This window comes from Xenopus laevis, chromosome 3L (genome assembly GCF_017654675.1).
Source record: "Xenopus laevis strain J_2021 chromosome 3L, Xenopus_laevis_v10.1, whole genome shotgun sequence".
Lineage (NCBI taxonomy): Eukaryota > Metazoa > Chordata > Amphibia > Anura > Pipidae > Xenopus > Xenopus laevis.
In genome coordinates, this window is record NC_054375.1 from 4,507,303 (window position 1) to 4,524,860 (window position 17,558).

The 17,558-nt window shown below is 42.2% G+C and overlaps 1 protein-coding gene across 1 annotated transcript; it reads left to right on the forward strand.

The window, feature by feature from the left end:
* The first annotated feature begins 29 nt into the window (after positions 1 to 29).
* On the forward strand, positions 30 to 16,398 carry LOC108710735 (pseudouridine-metabolizing bifunctional protein C1861.05). The gene is made up of 19 exons (XM_018251896.2): positions 30 to 168; positions 4,051 to 4,139; positions 4,351 to 4,465; positions 4,820 to 4,994; positions 6,113 to 6,224; positions 6,487 to 6,593; positions 6,887 to 7,013; positions 7,596 to 7,716; positions 7,877 to 7,962; positions 8,080 to 8,222; positions 9,797 to 9,856; positions 10,748 to 10,814; positions 11,487 to 11,581; positions 11,720 to 11,848; positions 13,258 to 13,372; positions 13,587 to 13,724; positions 14,474 to 14,634; positions 14,802 to 14,890; positions 15,862 to 16,398. Exons 2-19 carry the CDS (start codon positions 4,061 to 4,063, stop codon positions 16,091 to 16,093), a joined length of 2,151 nt encoding a protein of 716 aa, XP_018107385.1. The 5' UTR covers positions 30 to 168; positions 4,051 to 4,060; the 3' UTR covers positions 16,094 to 16,398.
* Positions 16,399 to 17,558: the final 1,160 nt, after the last annotated feature.

Below are 17,558 nucleotides of genomic sequence, written 5' to 3' on the forward strand. Positions count from 1 at the left end.
GGTAAACCCCCCCATGCGGCCCCTCCTCATACCAGCTGCTGTTGTAGTTAATGATCATCTAAGTGTATGGACTAGGGAGCGAGGGGCGGGAATTCTCTGTCTCTTCCCAAGATTCCCCTCTGGCCAGAACCACAGACACGTTGGGTCCAGGAGGCTGAACTCATAGAGGTAAGATGGGAACAAGAGAAGGTCTGATATTAGTGGGGCCCCCGCACATCTGAACTCCTCACCATGTTTGGCCAGTTCTTTTACATGCGGTCTGCATGGCCGTGCAGGAATCAGTGCAGTCTGCAGCACCCCTTATAATAATAAACAGCCAATGAGTAGCATGGCGTATACATTTCACCAGGTCCCCCTGCTTTGGTATCACCCCATTGGCTCACTCTCTAAAGAGAAATTGGCTTTGGGGTATTATGGGAGAGAATTAAACCACTTTTAAAGGGGAAATATCCCTTTTTTCAATGTAGTCTTTCATAAATGGGCTGTCCCTGTAGAGTTGGAGTTAAAGTTTAATCTATAAACTGGGTAATGGAACATTTCTACAACTACCAGTAGTAGATAGTTGTTGAAGCATGCTGGGAGTTGTAGGTGGATTGGCAGTGTTTGGAAGGCACATTTCAGCAACTGTACTTCCTACAGACCACTGATATAAGGGTTGGACCCCCATTCCAAATTGGAAAAACTGTGAGATCTGTGCGCAATAGCCAATCAGAAACCTGGAAAATTCACAGGCCCGGGCCAACCCGTAGCCAGTCAGAGCTCTGAAAAATGAACAGGTTAGACCAACCGTTAACTATGTATTTTAGACCATTCAAAGAGGAGGACCAACCTACATCCAATCAAAGTGTTAGAACATTGACAGTGACAGACCAACCTACATCCAATCAGGGCATTAGAATATTGAAAGTGACAGACCAACCTGTAGCCAATTACAACATTGACAGTGACATATCAACCTACATCCAATCAGAGCATTAGAACATTGACAGTGTCAGACCAACCTACATCCATTAAGAGCATTAGAACATTGACAGTGACAGGCCAACCTGTAGCCAATCAGAGAATTAGAACATTGACAGTAACAGACCAACCTGTAGCAAATTAGAGCATTAGAACATTGATAATGACTGACCAACCTGTAGCCAATTAGAACATTGACAATGACATATCAACCTACATCCAATCAGAGCAGTAGAACATTGACAGTGACAGACCAACCTACATCCAATCAAAGATTAGAACATTGACAGTGACAGACCAACCTACATCCAATCAGAACATTATAACAGTGACAGACCAACCTGTACCAATTAGAACATTGACAGTTACATATCAACCTACATCCAATCAGAGCATTAAAACATTGACAATGTCAGACCAACCTACATCCAATCAGAGCATTAGAACATTGACAGTGACAGACCAACCTACATCCAATCAAAGATAAGAACATTGTCAGTTACATATCAACCTACATCCAATCAGAGCATTAGAACATTGACAGTGACAGGCCAACCTGTAGCCTATCAGAGCATTAGAACATTGACAGTGACAGACCAACCTGTAGCCAATCAGAGCATTAGAACATTGACAGTGACAGACCAACCTGTAGCCAATTAGAACATTGACAATGACATATCAACCTACATCCAATCAGAGCAGTAGAACATTGACAGTGACAGACCAACCTACATCCAATCAAAGATTAGAACATTGACAGTGACAGACCAACCTACATCCAATCAGAACATTATAACAGTGACAGACCAACCTGTACCAATTAGAACATTGACAGTTACATATCAACCTACATCCAATCAGAGCATTAAAACATTGACAATGTCAGACCAACCTACATCCAATCAGAGCATTAGAACATTGACAGTAACAGGCCAACCTGTAGCCTATCAGAGCATTAGAACATTGACAGTGACAGATAAACCTACATCCAATCAAAGATAAGAACATTGTCAGTTACATATCAACCTACATCCAATCAGAGCATTAGAACATTGACAGTGACAGGCCAACCTGTAGCCTATCAGAGCATTAGAACATTGACAGTGACAGACCAACCTGTAGCCAATCAGTGCATTAGAACATTGACAGTGACAGACCAACCGGTATCCAATCAGAGCATTAGAACATTGACAGTGTCAGACCAACCTGTAGCCAATCAGAGCATTAGAACATTGATAGTGTCAGACCAACCTGTAGCCAATCAGAGCATTAGAACATTGACAGTGTCAGACCAACCTACATCCAATCAAAGATAAGAACATTGTCAGTTACATATCAACCTACATCCAATCAGAGCATTAGAACATTGACAGTGACAGGCCAACCTGTAGCCTATCAGAGCATTAGAACATTGACAGTGACAGACCAACCTGTAGCCAATCAGAGCATTAGAACATTGACAGTGACAGACCAACCTGTAGCCAATTAGAACATTGACAATGACATATCAACCTACATCCAATCAGAGCAGTAGAACATTGACAGTGACAGACCAACCTACATCCAATCAAAGATTAGAACATTGACAGTGACAGACCAACCTACATCCAATCAGAGCATTATAACAGTGACAGACCAACCTGTACCAATTAGAACATTGACAGTTACATATCAACCTACATCCAATCAGAGCATTAAAACATTGACAATGTCAGACCAACCTACATCCAATCAGAGCATTAGAACATTGACAGTAACAGGCCAACCTGTAGCCTATCAGAGCATTAGAACATTGACAGTGACAGATCAACCTGTAGCCAATCAGAGCATTATAACATTGACAGTGACAGACCAACCTGTAGGCAATTAGAACATTGACAGTGACATATCAACCTACATCCAATCAGAGCATTAGAACAGTGACAGACCAACCTGCATCCAATCAGAGCATTAGAACAGTGACAGACCAACCTGCATCCAATCAGAGCATTAGAACATTGACAGTGACAGACCAACCTGCATCCAATCAGAGAATTAGAACATTGACAGTGTCAGACCAACCTGTAGCCAATCAGAACATTAGTACATTGACAGTGACAGACCAACCTGCATCCAATCAGAACATTAGAACTTTGACAGTGACAGACCAACCTACATCCAATCAGGGCATTAGAACATTGACAGTGACAGACCAACCTACATCCAATCAGAGAATTAAAACATTGACAGTGACAGACCAACCTGTAGCCAATTAGAACATTGACAGTGACTGACCAACCTACATCCAATCAAAGCATTAGAACATTGACAGTGACTGACCAACCTACATCCAATCAAAGCATTAGAACATTGACAGTGACAGACCAACCAGTATCCAATCAGTGCATTAGAACATTGACAGTGACAGACCAACCGGTATCCAATCAGAGCATTAGAACATTGACAGTGTCAGACCAACCTGTAGCCAATCAGAGCATTAGAACATTGATAGTGTCAGACCAACCTGTAGCCAATCAGAGCATTAGAACATTGACAGTGTCAGACCAACCTGTAGCCAATCAGAGCATTAGAACATTGACAGTGACAGACCAACCTGTAGCCAATCAGAACATTAGAACATTGACAGTGACAGACCAACCTGTAGCCAATTAGAGCATTAGACCATTGACAGTGACAGACCAATCTACATCCAATCAGAGCATTAGAACATTGACAGTGACAGACCAACCTGTAGCCAATCAGAACATTAGAACATTGACAGTGACAGAACAACCTGTAGCCAATCAGAGCATTAGAACATTGACAGTGACAGACCAACCTGTAGCCAATCAGAGAATTAGATCATTGACAGTGACAGACCAACCTGTAGCCAATCAGAGCATCAGAACATTGACAGTGACAGACCAACCTGTAGCCAATCAGAGCATTAGATCATTGACAGCGACAGACCAACCTGTAGCCAATCCGAGCGTTAGATCATTGACAGTGACAGACCAACCTGTAGCCAATCAGAGCATAAACAATGTTTTATAGGACTAGACCAACCTGAAACCCGTTGGGGCAATATGGATGATAATTCTGTGTTTCCAGGGTAACGGTGATGTTGGTATCAGCTCTGAGACGTTGGGGTGGTGGTGTTCGTGCAGGGGCCACAGTGACACAACAGAGACATGTTCATGGTAAGTTATGACATTGAACTTAATCTCAGGCTGTTCCTGCCTGACTTACCTAGGGGGGATTTGTATGACCATCTTAAGTCTATTCCCATGAAGAGCAGCAGAAGAAGAGAGGGACCTTAGCTGGTCAATCACCCCCCCCCCAACTGTCCTTGGTGCTGAAATCCAATTGGGTGCAGGGAGTTTCTAAAAGTCCCATCTCTCTGCCATACAGATCCGCCCCTCAGAATCCACCCCAGAGTACAGGAGGCACTGGCCGCAGGGAAGCCGGTGGTGGCCCTGGAGAGCACCATTATTACGCATGGAATGCCGTATCCCCATAATATAAGGTATGTGTTTGGTTTGATACCGATGGCCAACCCTCATTCAACTGGCTATGCCCAAAATAACAATAATTGCTTATGTCCACCTCTTCCATTTGCTTTGTTTCTTGCTTGTGGGCTAAACCCAACCCATGGCTCAAAGAACCCTTGTCCCTGTTGTTGGCAGGGGAAGGGTTTAGGCCTAATGCAAGCCCAGAGCATTCCTTCTCTGTACATTTGTATTATATAAATGACTGGGAGCTGCCATATTGTTCCCCTAACATTCCCTTGCAGCATGCCCTGTGCTTTACTGTTTGTTTTGTAACAATACCCTGCTTATAAATTCTCTGAGGTCTTTCTCCTTTGTACACTGACTTGCAGAATGGCACAAGAAGTGGAAGAAATCGTTCAGACCAATGGGTCAGTGCCAGCCACAGTGGGTATCTTGCAGGGCAGACTTCATGTTGGTCTCTGTGATGAGGAGCTGCAGTTTCTGGCACAAAGCAAAGACTGTGTTAAAGTGTCACGAAGGGACCTGCCTTATGTTCTAAGCCAGGTATTCAAACAGTACAGTATGAGGGTATAGCTTATTGTGTGCCCAGAACATTCCTTCTCTGTATATTTGTATTTATACATATGGGAGGAGGAGGTGCCATATTGATTCCCTTAGACAGTACAGTATGAGGGTATAGCTTATTGTGTGCCCAGAACATTCCTTCTCTGTATATTTGTATTTATACATATGGGAGGAGGAGGTGCCATATTGATTCCCTTAGACAGTACAGTATGAGGGTATAGCTTATTGTGTGCCCAGAACATTCCTTCTCTGTATATTTGTATTTATACATATGGGAGGAGGTGCCATATTGATTCCCTTAGACAGTACAGTATGAGGGTATAGCTTATTGTGTGCCCAGAACATTACTTCTCTGTATATTTGTATTTATACATATGGGAGGAGGAGGTGCCATATTGATTCCCTTAGACAGTACTGTATGAGGGTATAGCTTATTGTGTTCCCAGAACATTCCTTCTCTGTATATTTGTATTTATACATATGGGAGGAGGGAGGTACCATATTGATTCCCTTAGACAGTACAGTATGAGGGTATAGCTTATTGTGTGCCCAGAACATTCCTTCTCTGTATATTTGTATTTATACATATGGGAGGAGGAGGTGCCATATTGATTCCCTTAGACAGTACTGTATGAGGGTATAGCTTATTGTGTGCCCAGAACATTCCTTCTCTGTATATTTGTATTTATACATATGGGAGGAGGAGGTGCCATATTGATTCCCTTAGACAGTACAGTATGAGGGTATAGCTTATTGTGTGCCCAGAACATTCCTTCTCTGTATATTTGTATTTATACATATGGGAGGAGGGAGGTACCATATTGATTCCCTTAGACAGTACAGTATGAGGGTATAGCTTATTGTGTGCCCAGAACATTCCTTCTCTGTATATTTGTATTTATACATATGGGAGGAGGAGGTGCCATATTGATTCCCTTAGACAGTACAGTATGAGGGTATAGCTTATTGTGTGCCCAGAACATTCCTTCTCTGTATATTTGTATTTATACATATGGGAGGAGGAGGTGCCATATTGATTCCCTTAGACAGTACAGTATGAGGGTATAGCTTATTCATATTTAATGTGTATATGACAGGGTCTCTCTGGAGGCAGCACAGTATCTGGGACTATGATAGCGGCACATCGAGCTGGAATCCCCGTGTTTGTGACTGGAGGGATCGGAGGGGTTCATCACGAAGGAGAGAAGAGTAAGCACAGCCAAAGCTAAGGAGTCATACATTAAACATTTGTATCATCAGTTTGTTACTTGTCCCCAACCAAAGCCATATCAGTGTATGTAAAGCCTATCTCACAAGCTTTTCAGGCTCATTCTGTCAAGAAAAGAATAATTAATAAAGGACACTTCCTCCAACTATCTTATATATCTTCTATATGAAATATGTGTATGGTAAATCAATGTGGGCCATATTCCTATAATAAAAACAGCCCATCCAATCAATTCCCATCCAGCCATGGACATCAGCGCCGATCTAACAGAACTGGGCAGGACACCGGTTGCCGTGGTATCCGCAGGAGTGAAATCCATCCTGGACATTGGCCGGACCCTGGAATATCTGGTCAGTCGCTTCTTTCTACCGATTGGTGGAAACCATTTACATGAAAATACATGTTTTTTTTTGGTTACTGTGAAACTGTTTATATTATCATTTTGTTACACTATTGCAGAAAGCTCAAGTTACTGATGCAGGAGGCTTCTCTCAAAAAGAGCAGAGAAGCAGCAGAAGATACCTCCAGCATCAGCCACATAAGCTGCATCAGCAGGGACTTCATTGCTACAAAGTCTTGATATTAGCAGTGTAAAACTGCCATGGAAATCATGTAACCTATGAATCCTTTGTTCTGCTTTTAGGAAACAGAAGGGGTTTGTGTTTCCACCTTTGGAGACTCTACCGATTTCCCAGCCTTTTTCACTCCAAAGAGCGGATTCAAGGCTCCGTGTCATGTCCGGGATGAGGTGGAAGCAGCAAAGCTTATTGGTGAGCAGGAGTTGAAGGGGTTGTTCCCCTTTAAATTAACTGTTAGCATGACGTAGAGAGGGATATTCAGAGACAATTTGTAATTGGTTTTCATTTTTTATTATTTGTGGTTTTTGAGTTATTTAGATTTTGATTCAGCCGCTCCCCAGTTTGCAGCATCAGCAGTCTGGTTGCTAGAGTCCAAATTACCCTAGCAACCATGCACTCGTTTGAATAAGAGACTGGAATATGAATGAATAGAATAAAAGGTAGCAATAACAATACATTTGTAGCCTTACAGAGCATTTGTTTTTTAGACGGGGTCAGTGACCCCCATTTGAAAGCTGGAAAGAATCAGAAGAAAAAGGCAAAAACTATAAAAATAAATAAATAATGAAGCCCAATTGAAAAGTTGCTTTGAATTAGCCATTCTTTGACATACTAAAAGTTATCTTCAAAGGCCACTTGCACTTTGTCCTGGGATTTCCCTGACTACAGCATACTAAATAAATTAAAGGACAAGTAAAACCCAGTTAAGCGCCTATCCACGTGCTGCCCATTAGGTGGCGCTGTTTCCTAATGAGTATCTCTGGTTCCCATCAGCTTCCTCATTGGAGCTCAGGCTCAGCAGCGCAGTCTTAATTGCAGTTCCCATCCCTGCAGAGCATGCGGCGTCGGGGAATGTCATAGAGGAAGCAGTTCAGCAGGCTCTGCGGGAAGCCAGGTGAGTGGTAAGTTGGACAGACTCCAGACAATCGGCAGAGGAAATCAGCTTTTATCGATATTATCTACTATAAAGGACAAATAAACCCAAAACAGCTGCGTATATATCCCCAAAAATTTCATTTTATTTATTTTTTTGTTTATTGGGGGGGGGGGTTTAGGCTTCAGGGGGTGCAAGGAAAAGAAGTGACCCCGTTCCTGCTGAAGAGAGTGAATGAGCTGACGGGAGGGAAGTCCCTGGAGTCCAGTATCCTTTATCCACAAACTGATGCCAATCACATGGAACGACAGAACTACAGGGCAAGGGGCATTTAGGGTGACACAAGTGCTAAGGGGAAGATTTCCTTATATACATTTCCCTTAGATATTGCGCTCATAAAGAATAATGCCAAGGTGGGCAGCAGAATTGCCGTTGCACTCAGCAACCTGAGGAATCCCAAGGGCGGTGTGAGGAAGCAGGCAGGTACCCCGGGCACAGAGAAGGAGCCCGCTATAGATTCCAGGCCAGTAAGTTATTACTTTACTTTTAGTATTCAAATTCAGTGACTTTGGAGTCTGTAAATAGATATATTTAATTATCAATATACTCTCTGTACAGACTGAGCAAACTTAGGGACTGTTCCTGCTGAATTGTGCTTAGTACAGGGAATACCTATGCTGTCATAGTTTTATGGGATCTCTCTGTACAGACTGAGCAAACTTAGTGGCTGTTCCTGCTGAATTGTGCTTAGTACAGGGAATACCTATGCTGCCATAGTTTTATGGGATCTCTCTGTACAGACTATGAGCAAACTTAGGGACTGTTCCTGCTGAATTGAGCTTAGTACAGGGGAATACCTATGCTGCCATAGTTTTATGGGATCACTCTGTACAGACTATGAGCAAACATAAGGGACTGTTCCTGCTGAATTGTGCTTAGTACAGGGAATACCTATGCTGCCATAGTTTTATGGGATCTCTCTGTACAGACTATGAGCAAACTTAGGGGATTGTTCCTGCTGAATTGTGCTTAGTACAGGGGAATAGCTGTAAGGAATACACTGTACGTGCTCTCAAATGTTCCTTGGGTCCTAGAGATAAAAATCGGGTGTTCGATAACTATTTTGGGCCAGTAGATGGGATCTCTCTGTACAGACTATGAGCAAACTTAGGGGACTGTTCCTGCTGAATTGTGCTTAGTACAGGGAATACCTATGCTGCCATAGTTTTATGGGATCTCTCTGTACAGACTATGAGCAAACTTAGGGACTGTTCCTGCTGAATTGAGCTTAGTACAGGGGAATACCTATGCTGCCATAGTTTTATGGGATCTCTCTGTACAGACTATGAGCAAACTTAGGGACTGTTCCTGCTGAATTGTGCTTAGTACAGAGGAATACCTATGCTGTCATAGTTTTATGGGATCTCTCTGTACAGACTATGAGCAAACTTAGGGACTGTTCCTGCTGAATTGTGCTTAGTACAGGGAATACCTATGCTGCCATAGTTTTATGGGATCTCTCGTACAGACTATGAGCAAATTTAGGGGACTGTTCCTGCTGAATTGTGCTTAGTACAGGGAATACCTATGCTGTCATAGTTTTATGGGATCTCTCTGTACAGACTATGAGCAAACTTAGGGACTGTTCCTGCTGAATTGTGCTTAGTACAGAGGAATACCTATGCTGTCATAGTTGTATGGGATCTCTCTGTACAGACTATGAGCAAACTTAGGGACTGTTCCTGCTGAATTGTGCTTAGTACAGGGAATACTTATGCTGCCATAGTTTTATGGGATCTCTCTGTACAGACTATGAGCAAACTTAGGGGACTGTTCCTGCTGAATTGTGCTTAGTACAGGGATACCTATGCTGCCATAGTTTTATGGGATCTCTCTGTACAGACTATGAGCAAACTTAGGGACTGTTCCTGCTGAATTGTGCTTAGTACAGGGAATACCTATGTTGCCATAGTTTTATTGGATCTCTCTGTACAGACTATGAACAAACTTAGGGGCTGTTCCTGCTGAATTGTCCTTAGTTTATCATAGAATTTCATGGTCTCAGAAAAGATTTATTCTGTGCAATTTTTATGTATTCTAGGTTGTGATTGGGGGCATCAATGTGGACTTTATAGCCAAGGCAGCCCATGACTCTATGGTGGTAAGTTTAGTGATCCATGTTTGTGTAAACAAGTCCTCTTTATTGCATAGTAGCTTAGTCCTTGTCTCTGTCTCTATATATTAGGTACCTATCTAGTGTTACCAATCCCTATTTCTGTAGGGAAATGAGAGAGAGCAGACAGTAACCCTTCCAACACTTTCCTCTTGTCTCTATATATTAGGTACCTATCTAGTGTTACCAATCCCTATTTCTGTAGGGAAATGAGAGAGAGCAGACAGTAACCCTTCCAACACTTTCCTCTTGTCTCTATATATTAGGTACCTATCTAGTGTTACCAATCCCTATTTCTGTAGGGAAATGAGAGAGAGCAGACAGTAACCCTTCCAACACTTTCCTCTTGTCTCTATATATTAGGTACCTATCTAGTGTTACCAATCCCTATTTCTGTAGGGAAATGAGAGAGAGCAGACAGTAACCCTTCCAACACTTTCCTCTTGTCTCTATATATTAGGTACCTATCTAGTGTTACCAATCCCTATTTCTTTAGGGAAATGAGAGAGAGCAGACAGTAACCCTTCCAACACTTTCCTCTTGTCTCTATATATTAGGTACCTATCTAGTGTTACCAATCCCTATTTCTGTAGGGAAATGAGAGAGAGCAGACAGTAACCCTTCCAACACTCTCCTCTTGTCTCTATATATTAGGTACCTATCTAGTGTTACCAATCCCTATTTCTGTAGGGAAATGAGAGAGAGCAGACAGTAACCCTTCCAACACTTTCCTCTTGTCTCTATATATTAGGTACCTATCTAGTGTTACCGATCCCTATTTCTGTAGGGAAATTAGAAGCCCAATGGTTCGAGGGAGGAACCTGGAACTCTTTTTATGTTCCATTTTGATTATGGTGCCTTATTCTTCTCCCCCCACAGTTTGGAGGACAGACGAACCCCGGGCAGGTTCACCAGTCTTTTGGAGGGGTGGGTCGGAATCTTGCAGGTGAGCAGTTTTGATTGTGAATAGACAGATCTGAACCAACCACCTGGCTGTAGAACTTACCAACTCTCACAGTGGGGGATGGAATCTAATCTTAAAGGGGAGGTTCACCTTTAAGTCAACTTTTTAATATCTTATAGAATCTCCAATTCTTCATTATTTATTTTCTATAGTTTTTTTTTTAAATTATTTGCCTTCTTCCTCTGACTCTTTCCAGCTTTCAAATGGGGGTCACTGACCCCCATCAAAAACATAAATGCTCTTTAAGGCTACAAATGTATTGTTATTGCTACTTTTTATTACTTATCTTTCTATTCAGGCCTCTCCTGTTCATATTCCAGTTTCTTATTCAAATCAATGCATGGTTGCTAGGGAAAATTGGACAATAGCAACCAGATGGCTGAAATTACAAACTGGAGAGCTGCTGAATAAAAAGCTAAATAAGTCAAAAACCACAAATAATAAAAAATGAAAACCAATTGCAAATTGTCTCAGAATATCCCCCTCTACATCATACTGACAGCTCAAAGGTGAACAACCCCTTTAAGGTATTTTTGGACTGGCTAATGATGGACCCCACCCATGAGAAAGTGTCAGCTGATGCTTTATAAATGGTAACTGGGAATGCCAATAGTCGGGCTCCATAAACTGTAACTGTACCCCTACTCTCCCTAGACTGCCTGTGTCGGCTGGGGGCCAAGCCCATCTTTATCTCTGCACTGGGGCAGGACGAACATGCAAACTCTGTGATGCGCTACTGCTCCCACATGGTGAGTGACACCCATATATATTCCATACGAAGTTAGAGTTTATTTCCCCTTTAAAGTTGCATTAATTGCATGCAGTGTTTTCTTAAATAGTCATGCAGAGATGGTGCATGTGCCTAAATAATGTTGTTTCTATTGCAGGACATGGGCCGAGTTGCCCGGCTAAAAGGCCAAAATACCGCCACTTACTGCGCAGTGATCAGCGGGAGCGGTGAGCTGAGCCTCGGACTCGGAGACATGGATATCCACCAGCAAATAACGGAAAACTATGTAAGATGGACAACCTGGCAATATATATATATATATATATATATATATATATATATATATATATATATTCCCAATATTTCTGATTGGTTCCTGGCCCTTGCTCTGTGAATGCATTCAATTCTGATTGGCTACAGGTTAAATCTGTGAATGTTCTGATTATCAGTTGGACCAGCCCTATGAATGTTCTAATTTTCTCATTGGCTAGGTTGTGAATGTTCTCATGCCCTGTCAATATCCTGATTGGTCACAGGTTCCTCCTGAGTCAATTCTGGTTGGCTGGTGCTTTTAGCATGCATATATTTTGATTGGCTGTAGGTTGCTTTAGCCCTGTCAATAGCCTAAAGTTCTGATTACAGGTTCCTCTCACCCTGTGTCAGTTCTGATTGGCTGGTGCTTTAAAGGCGTAGTTCACCTTTAAGTTGACTTTTAGTATGTTATAGAATGGCTAACTTTTCAACTGACCTTCATTATTTCCTTTTTTTTAATTATTTGCCTTTTTCTTCTGACTAATACCAGCTTTCAAATGGGGGTCACTGACTGTTGGGCTACAAATGTATTGTTATTGCTACTTTTTCTTATTTATCTTTCGATTCAGGCCTCTCCTATTCATATTCCAGTTTCTTATTCAAACCGATGCATTGTTGCTAGGGGACTTTGGACCCTAGCAACCAGATTGCTGAAACTGGAAATTGACACTGCATAAAAAGCTAAATAACTCAATAATAAAAAATGAAAACCAATTGCAAATTGTCTCAGAATATCACTCTCTACATCATACTAACAGTTAATTTAAAGGGGAACAACCCCTTTAATATTATATATATATTATTTAATATATATTCTGATTGGCTGTAGGTTTATTCTCCCCGAAAAAGTGCAAAATATTAATTATATACATTTTCAGAAACCACATATTTTTAAGAAGATGAATCTAAAGACTACCAAAAATTCGAATCTATTAAATACATATTTCCCCTTTAATATACAGGCAAATAAAAGCTTCCCCCCTCGTGCGTCTGCTATGGGGCCGCGTGTATTTAGTAATAGAGCTCAGTGTGGGATCCAGTCTTGTTGCTGGGGGGCCGGGGGCAATGGTTACATGGATGTGGGAGCTCAGGAATGTGGGGAGGGGGTAACGGCGTTGCTCTCCCCAACAGGCACTTTGTTGCTAAGAACTGGGAATCCGCCAAAGCCTCTCGATGACAGGAAAATCCTAAAATTTGTTGTGAGTGACAGGGCCAAGAAAAGACTTCATTCGGGTTCTGTGCCCACAGGGATGGAAAGTCTGATGTGAGAGGGACCAGAGGGTCAACCTATAGGGAGCGGAGGCGGGAGCTGCCATGTTGCATTGTATTTCTACATGATATGAATTATTCCCATATTAATAATAATGACCTATACCCTCTCAGGTGTCTCAGTTTGCAGACTGTATCCGCAGGGCCAAGCTGGTGTGTATCGACGGAAACATTCCCATGCCAACCATCCAGTACGTGTGTGAGCTCAGCAGGCTACACGGGGTGTCAGGTCAGTGCCCCCCCCAATATTATCAGCTATAAAAGAAACAGACTGGGGGTCTAGTCACCACTCAATTCATGTTTGCCTGTCATTTAAACCATAAAAATCGTATTTTATTTCAATTTAGATACAAGATATATTAATATATTAATTCCTGTTAAATAGTGACCGACATCAGCTCTAAATAACTGACCATAAAGCCAAGTGTTTTCTTGTCTGGCAGTTTGCTTTGAACCGACAGATGAGGACAAATCCTGCAAACCTTTCCTCTCTGACAGCTGGACAGCCCTGACCTTCATCTCCCCAAACCTCAAAGAGCTGATTGGTATCAACAGGACCCTCGGGTACCCCGTGCCTCAAGGTGAGATTTTGAGGTCTTTACCAGTATGAGGGTATAGCTTATTGTGTGCCCAGAACATTCCTTCTCTGTATATTTGTATTTATACATATGGGAGGAGGAGGTGCCATATTGATTCCCTTAGACAGTACAGTATGAGGGTATAGCTTATTGTGTGCCCAGAACATTCCTTCTCTGTATATTTGTATTTATACATATGAGAGGAGGAGGTGCCATATTGATTCCCTTAGACAGTACAGTATGAGGGTATAGCTTATTGTGTGCCCAGAACATTCCTTCTCTGTATATTTGTATTTATACATATGGGAGGAGGAGGTGCCATATTGATTCCCTTAGACAGTACAGTATGAGGGTATAGCTTATTGTGTGCCCAGAACATTCCTTCTCTGTATATTTGTATTTATATATATGGGAGGAGGTGCCATATTGATTCCCTTAGACAGTACAGTATGAGGGAATAGCTTATTGTGTGCCCAGAACATTCCTTCTCTGTATATTTGTATTTATACATATGGGAGGAGGGAGGTGCCATATTGATTCCCTTAGACAGTACAGTATGAGGGAATAGCTTATTGTGTGCCCAGAACATTCCTTCTCTGTATATTTGTATTTATACATATGGGAGGAGGAGGTGCCATATTGATTCCCTTAGACAGTACAGTATGAGTGTATAGCTTATTGTGTGCCCAGAACATTCCTTCTCTGTATATTTGTATTTATACATATGGAGTGAAATTCCTTCTCCTGCCCAGAAATTCCCCGTTCCCTAGATGACATCATCGATGTGGCGATTACTCTCTCGTTGCCGCTTCTGGAACACTTGCGGTGTGTGATAGTGACACTTGGCGCTAACGGAGTCCTATTGTGCGGCCACTCGAACAGAGGAACTTTGTTACTTGGCCTTAAAACAAAAGTAAGTAGGTTGTATACCTTGGAGTAGCATTACCCCTTTGCTGCCATGACAGGAACCAATTTATTTAAAGGCCAAGTTAATTGTTCTTTCTTATCCAGTTAAAGAATTGAAGATACAATTAAATGTGAAACCAATGTATCATTGATTGATTGTCTTTTCTTTGTCAGATCCCTACAGGAGAACTGAGTGCAGTATATTACCCAGCAGCCCCTATTCCTGCAAAGGATATCATCAATGTATCTGGTGCCGGCGACAGGTAAAATCAAGGATCCTGGTCGGGGCAATAGGCATGGTTTATTAAAGGATAAGTAAACCTTGAAAATAAGTGAATGTAAAATTGATGAGGGGGCTATTCTAAACACTTTTGCAATGTACATTATTACATGATTTATTTTGTTTTTATTCCAATATAATAAAGGATATATGTACTGTTAATATGAATGAATTTTGTTACAACAGCGCCACCTGCTGGTCAGTTTCCCACCAGTCTGACCAGCAAGTAGTCAAGGAAGTTGTCAGGAGAAAGAAAGAGGCTGATGTTCTTCTGCTTAGGAAAGATGTGAGAAAGGTTTCTCATTTTATTCCTAAGCAGAAGAACATCAGACTCTTTCTTTCTCCTGACAACTTCCTTGACTACTTGCTGGTCAGACAGGTGAGAAAATGACCAGCAGGTGGTGCTGTGGGAACAAAATTCATTCATATTAACAGTACATGTATCCCTTAATATCTTGGAATATAAAAAGAATAAATAATGAATGTAAATTCCAAAAGTGCTTAGAATAACACTCTCGTCAATTTCACATTCACTTATTTTTAAGGTTTACTTATCCTTTAAAGGGATTCTAGGCAAATTGAACATTTTAAGCCTTAAAATTCACCAATAGGGATGGGCCAATTTATTCGGCAGGTGGGAATTCTCAACGAGTTTTGCTGCCGGTGAATAAATTTGCGAAATTGCAGCTAAAATTCGCTGGCGACAATTCCGACGCCGTCGACAATTAATAGGCGCCCATTGACTTATTTAAAAAAACAGGAGAAATTCGCCAACTGCCAGCAAGACCAGGGGAGGAGTTAGTCTCCATGATGAGAGCTGGGGAATCCCCTCATTGGTGCTGTGATTGGTTACAGGCTGGTCTAGTCATGTGAATATTCTCATGCTCTGATTGGATCGCTTATATTCTCTTAATCTTTATAGTTAAATGTGGATCTTCTTCTTCATTCCTGCAGCTTCATGGCTGGGCTCCTGTCCGGGGTTCTTACAGAGTTGGACACAGATACATGTGTGAGGATGGGGCTCCTGGCTGCTCGTCTCTCCCTCCGATCCCAAGGGCCCATCTCACCCTTCATCTCTGCAACCAGAGTCAACCCACAGCAAGTGGAAAGCATAGACTGGCCAGCACCCAAACAGTGGCCCATTGGCCCATTGCTCACCAGCAGTAGCCATCAGTCCAAATCCTAGGGGGCACTTGTTTAGGGGGGGATACATTCAAAGTGTTACCCTTTAAGATTGAAAAGCAATATGGCAGCCCCATACCCACATGTATCAGATCCACAAGGACTCATATTAAGTCAAGTATATTTTCCATTGAATGTACCTTCTATGTTCAATGCATCGATGACGTCCTCATACCTTGGGCCAATGACTTTATCTCTCCTTCCCTATGACGTGACCATTTGATTGTTAGCTCTGCGGGCTAGAGAATAATTGAGTATGGAAATTCCACAATGGTGAAAGATGAACAGAAATAAAACATGAATTTGTGATCTCATGTCTCCCGATTGTTATTCTAGTCGGTGAAAAACTGCACGAAACAGATGTGGTTTAAAAAAAAACCTCCTTTAAGAAGCGGCGGAGGGGGTCATTGTTTCCCTAAATCTCAAAATCTCATGGCAGATCCCCTGTTGACTTATTAAGAAGAGAGCTAAGCCGTGTGCTTTAGGGCCGTACATGCAGCTTTACAGGCAGCAGCAACCGTATCCAGCATAAATAACAGAGCCGGGTTATTGGCTGCTAATTGTGACATCATCACATGGGTCTTTGTGGTTTGGGCATAAGTGATGAATAAGGGGTTGTATGGAGGGACCTTTAATGCTGAAAGATGTATTGGAAAAAATGCATTTGTTCTTTTTGGTGATAGAGTTGGGTGGGGGGCATGTGATTTTAAGGGTGATGTCAGCATGGACGGATATTTTCCATTGTGGTGGTGAGTCCACAGGTGTGTTAGGTGTGGAATTGCTTTGGAGGGAGGGGGGGCAAGGTGTTACTATTTAAGGTTCACAGATGGGTGTTCTGGAGGAAGATCAGCCAACCTTACAAACCAAGAAGGTGCTAAAGCATTTTGTCTAAAAGAACTATGAAGCTCTGTTATGTGCTGTGGGCTGCCATCTTGGTGGTGGAACTCAGTCCAGTAGCTTGTGCCGGGGTTAGAAGGGACGGTCGAAAACTGCCCACTAGAAACAACCAGAAGCTCCTAAGAATGGGAGTCACTCCTGGAGGCCAGTTCCTTATGACCAAGAGCGGGGTCGTTACCACCGGCGAGAGGTGGGGTATGAACTCTTGGGTCAAGCCAGTTGCTGGAGCAGAAGGACAGCAGGACAGAGTTACAGCAGCCAGAGAAGGGAACTTGCTTAAGATGACAAATTCTAGGTCTAAGCATCCACTGAAGGGATACGGCATGTTCAATGCAGACATGGTAAGATGGACCTGTTGGGTTTCCAACACATGGTTGTTGTCATCTACAGTCCCCAGAGGACAGCCACTAATTAAGGTCACTTTTTAACTGAGCCTCATCAAAATTTTAATTCCTAGGAGGGTGACTGGTCCTCAAATGTGCCATGGGGTGATTGCCATTGAGATCCAAATGGGTTATTGTCACCCAGCACTGATCTACTAAAAGTCCAGGATCATTGTATATGCTTTTGTC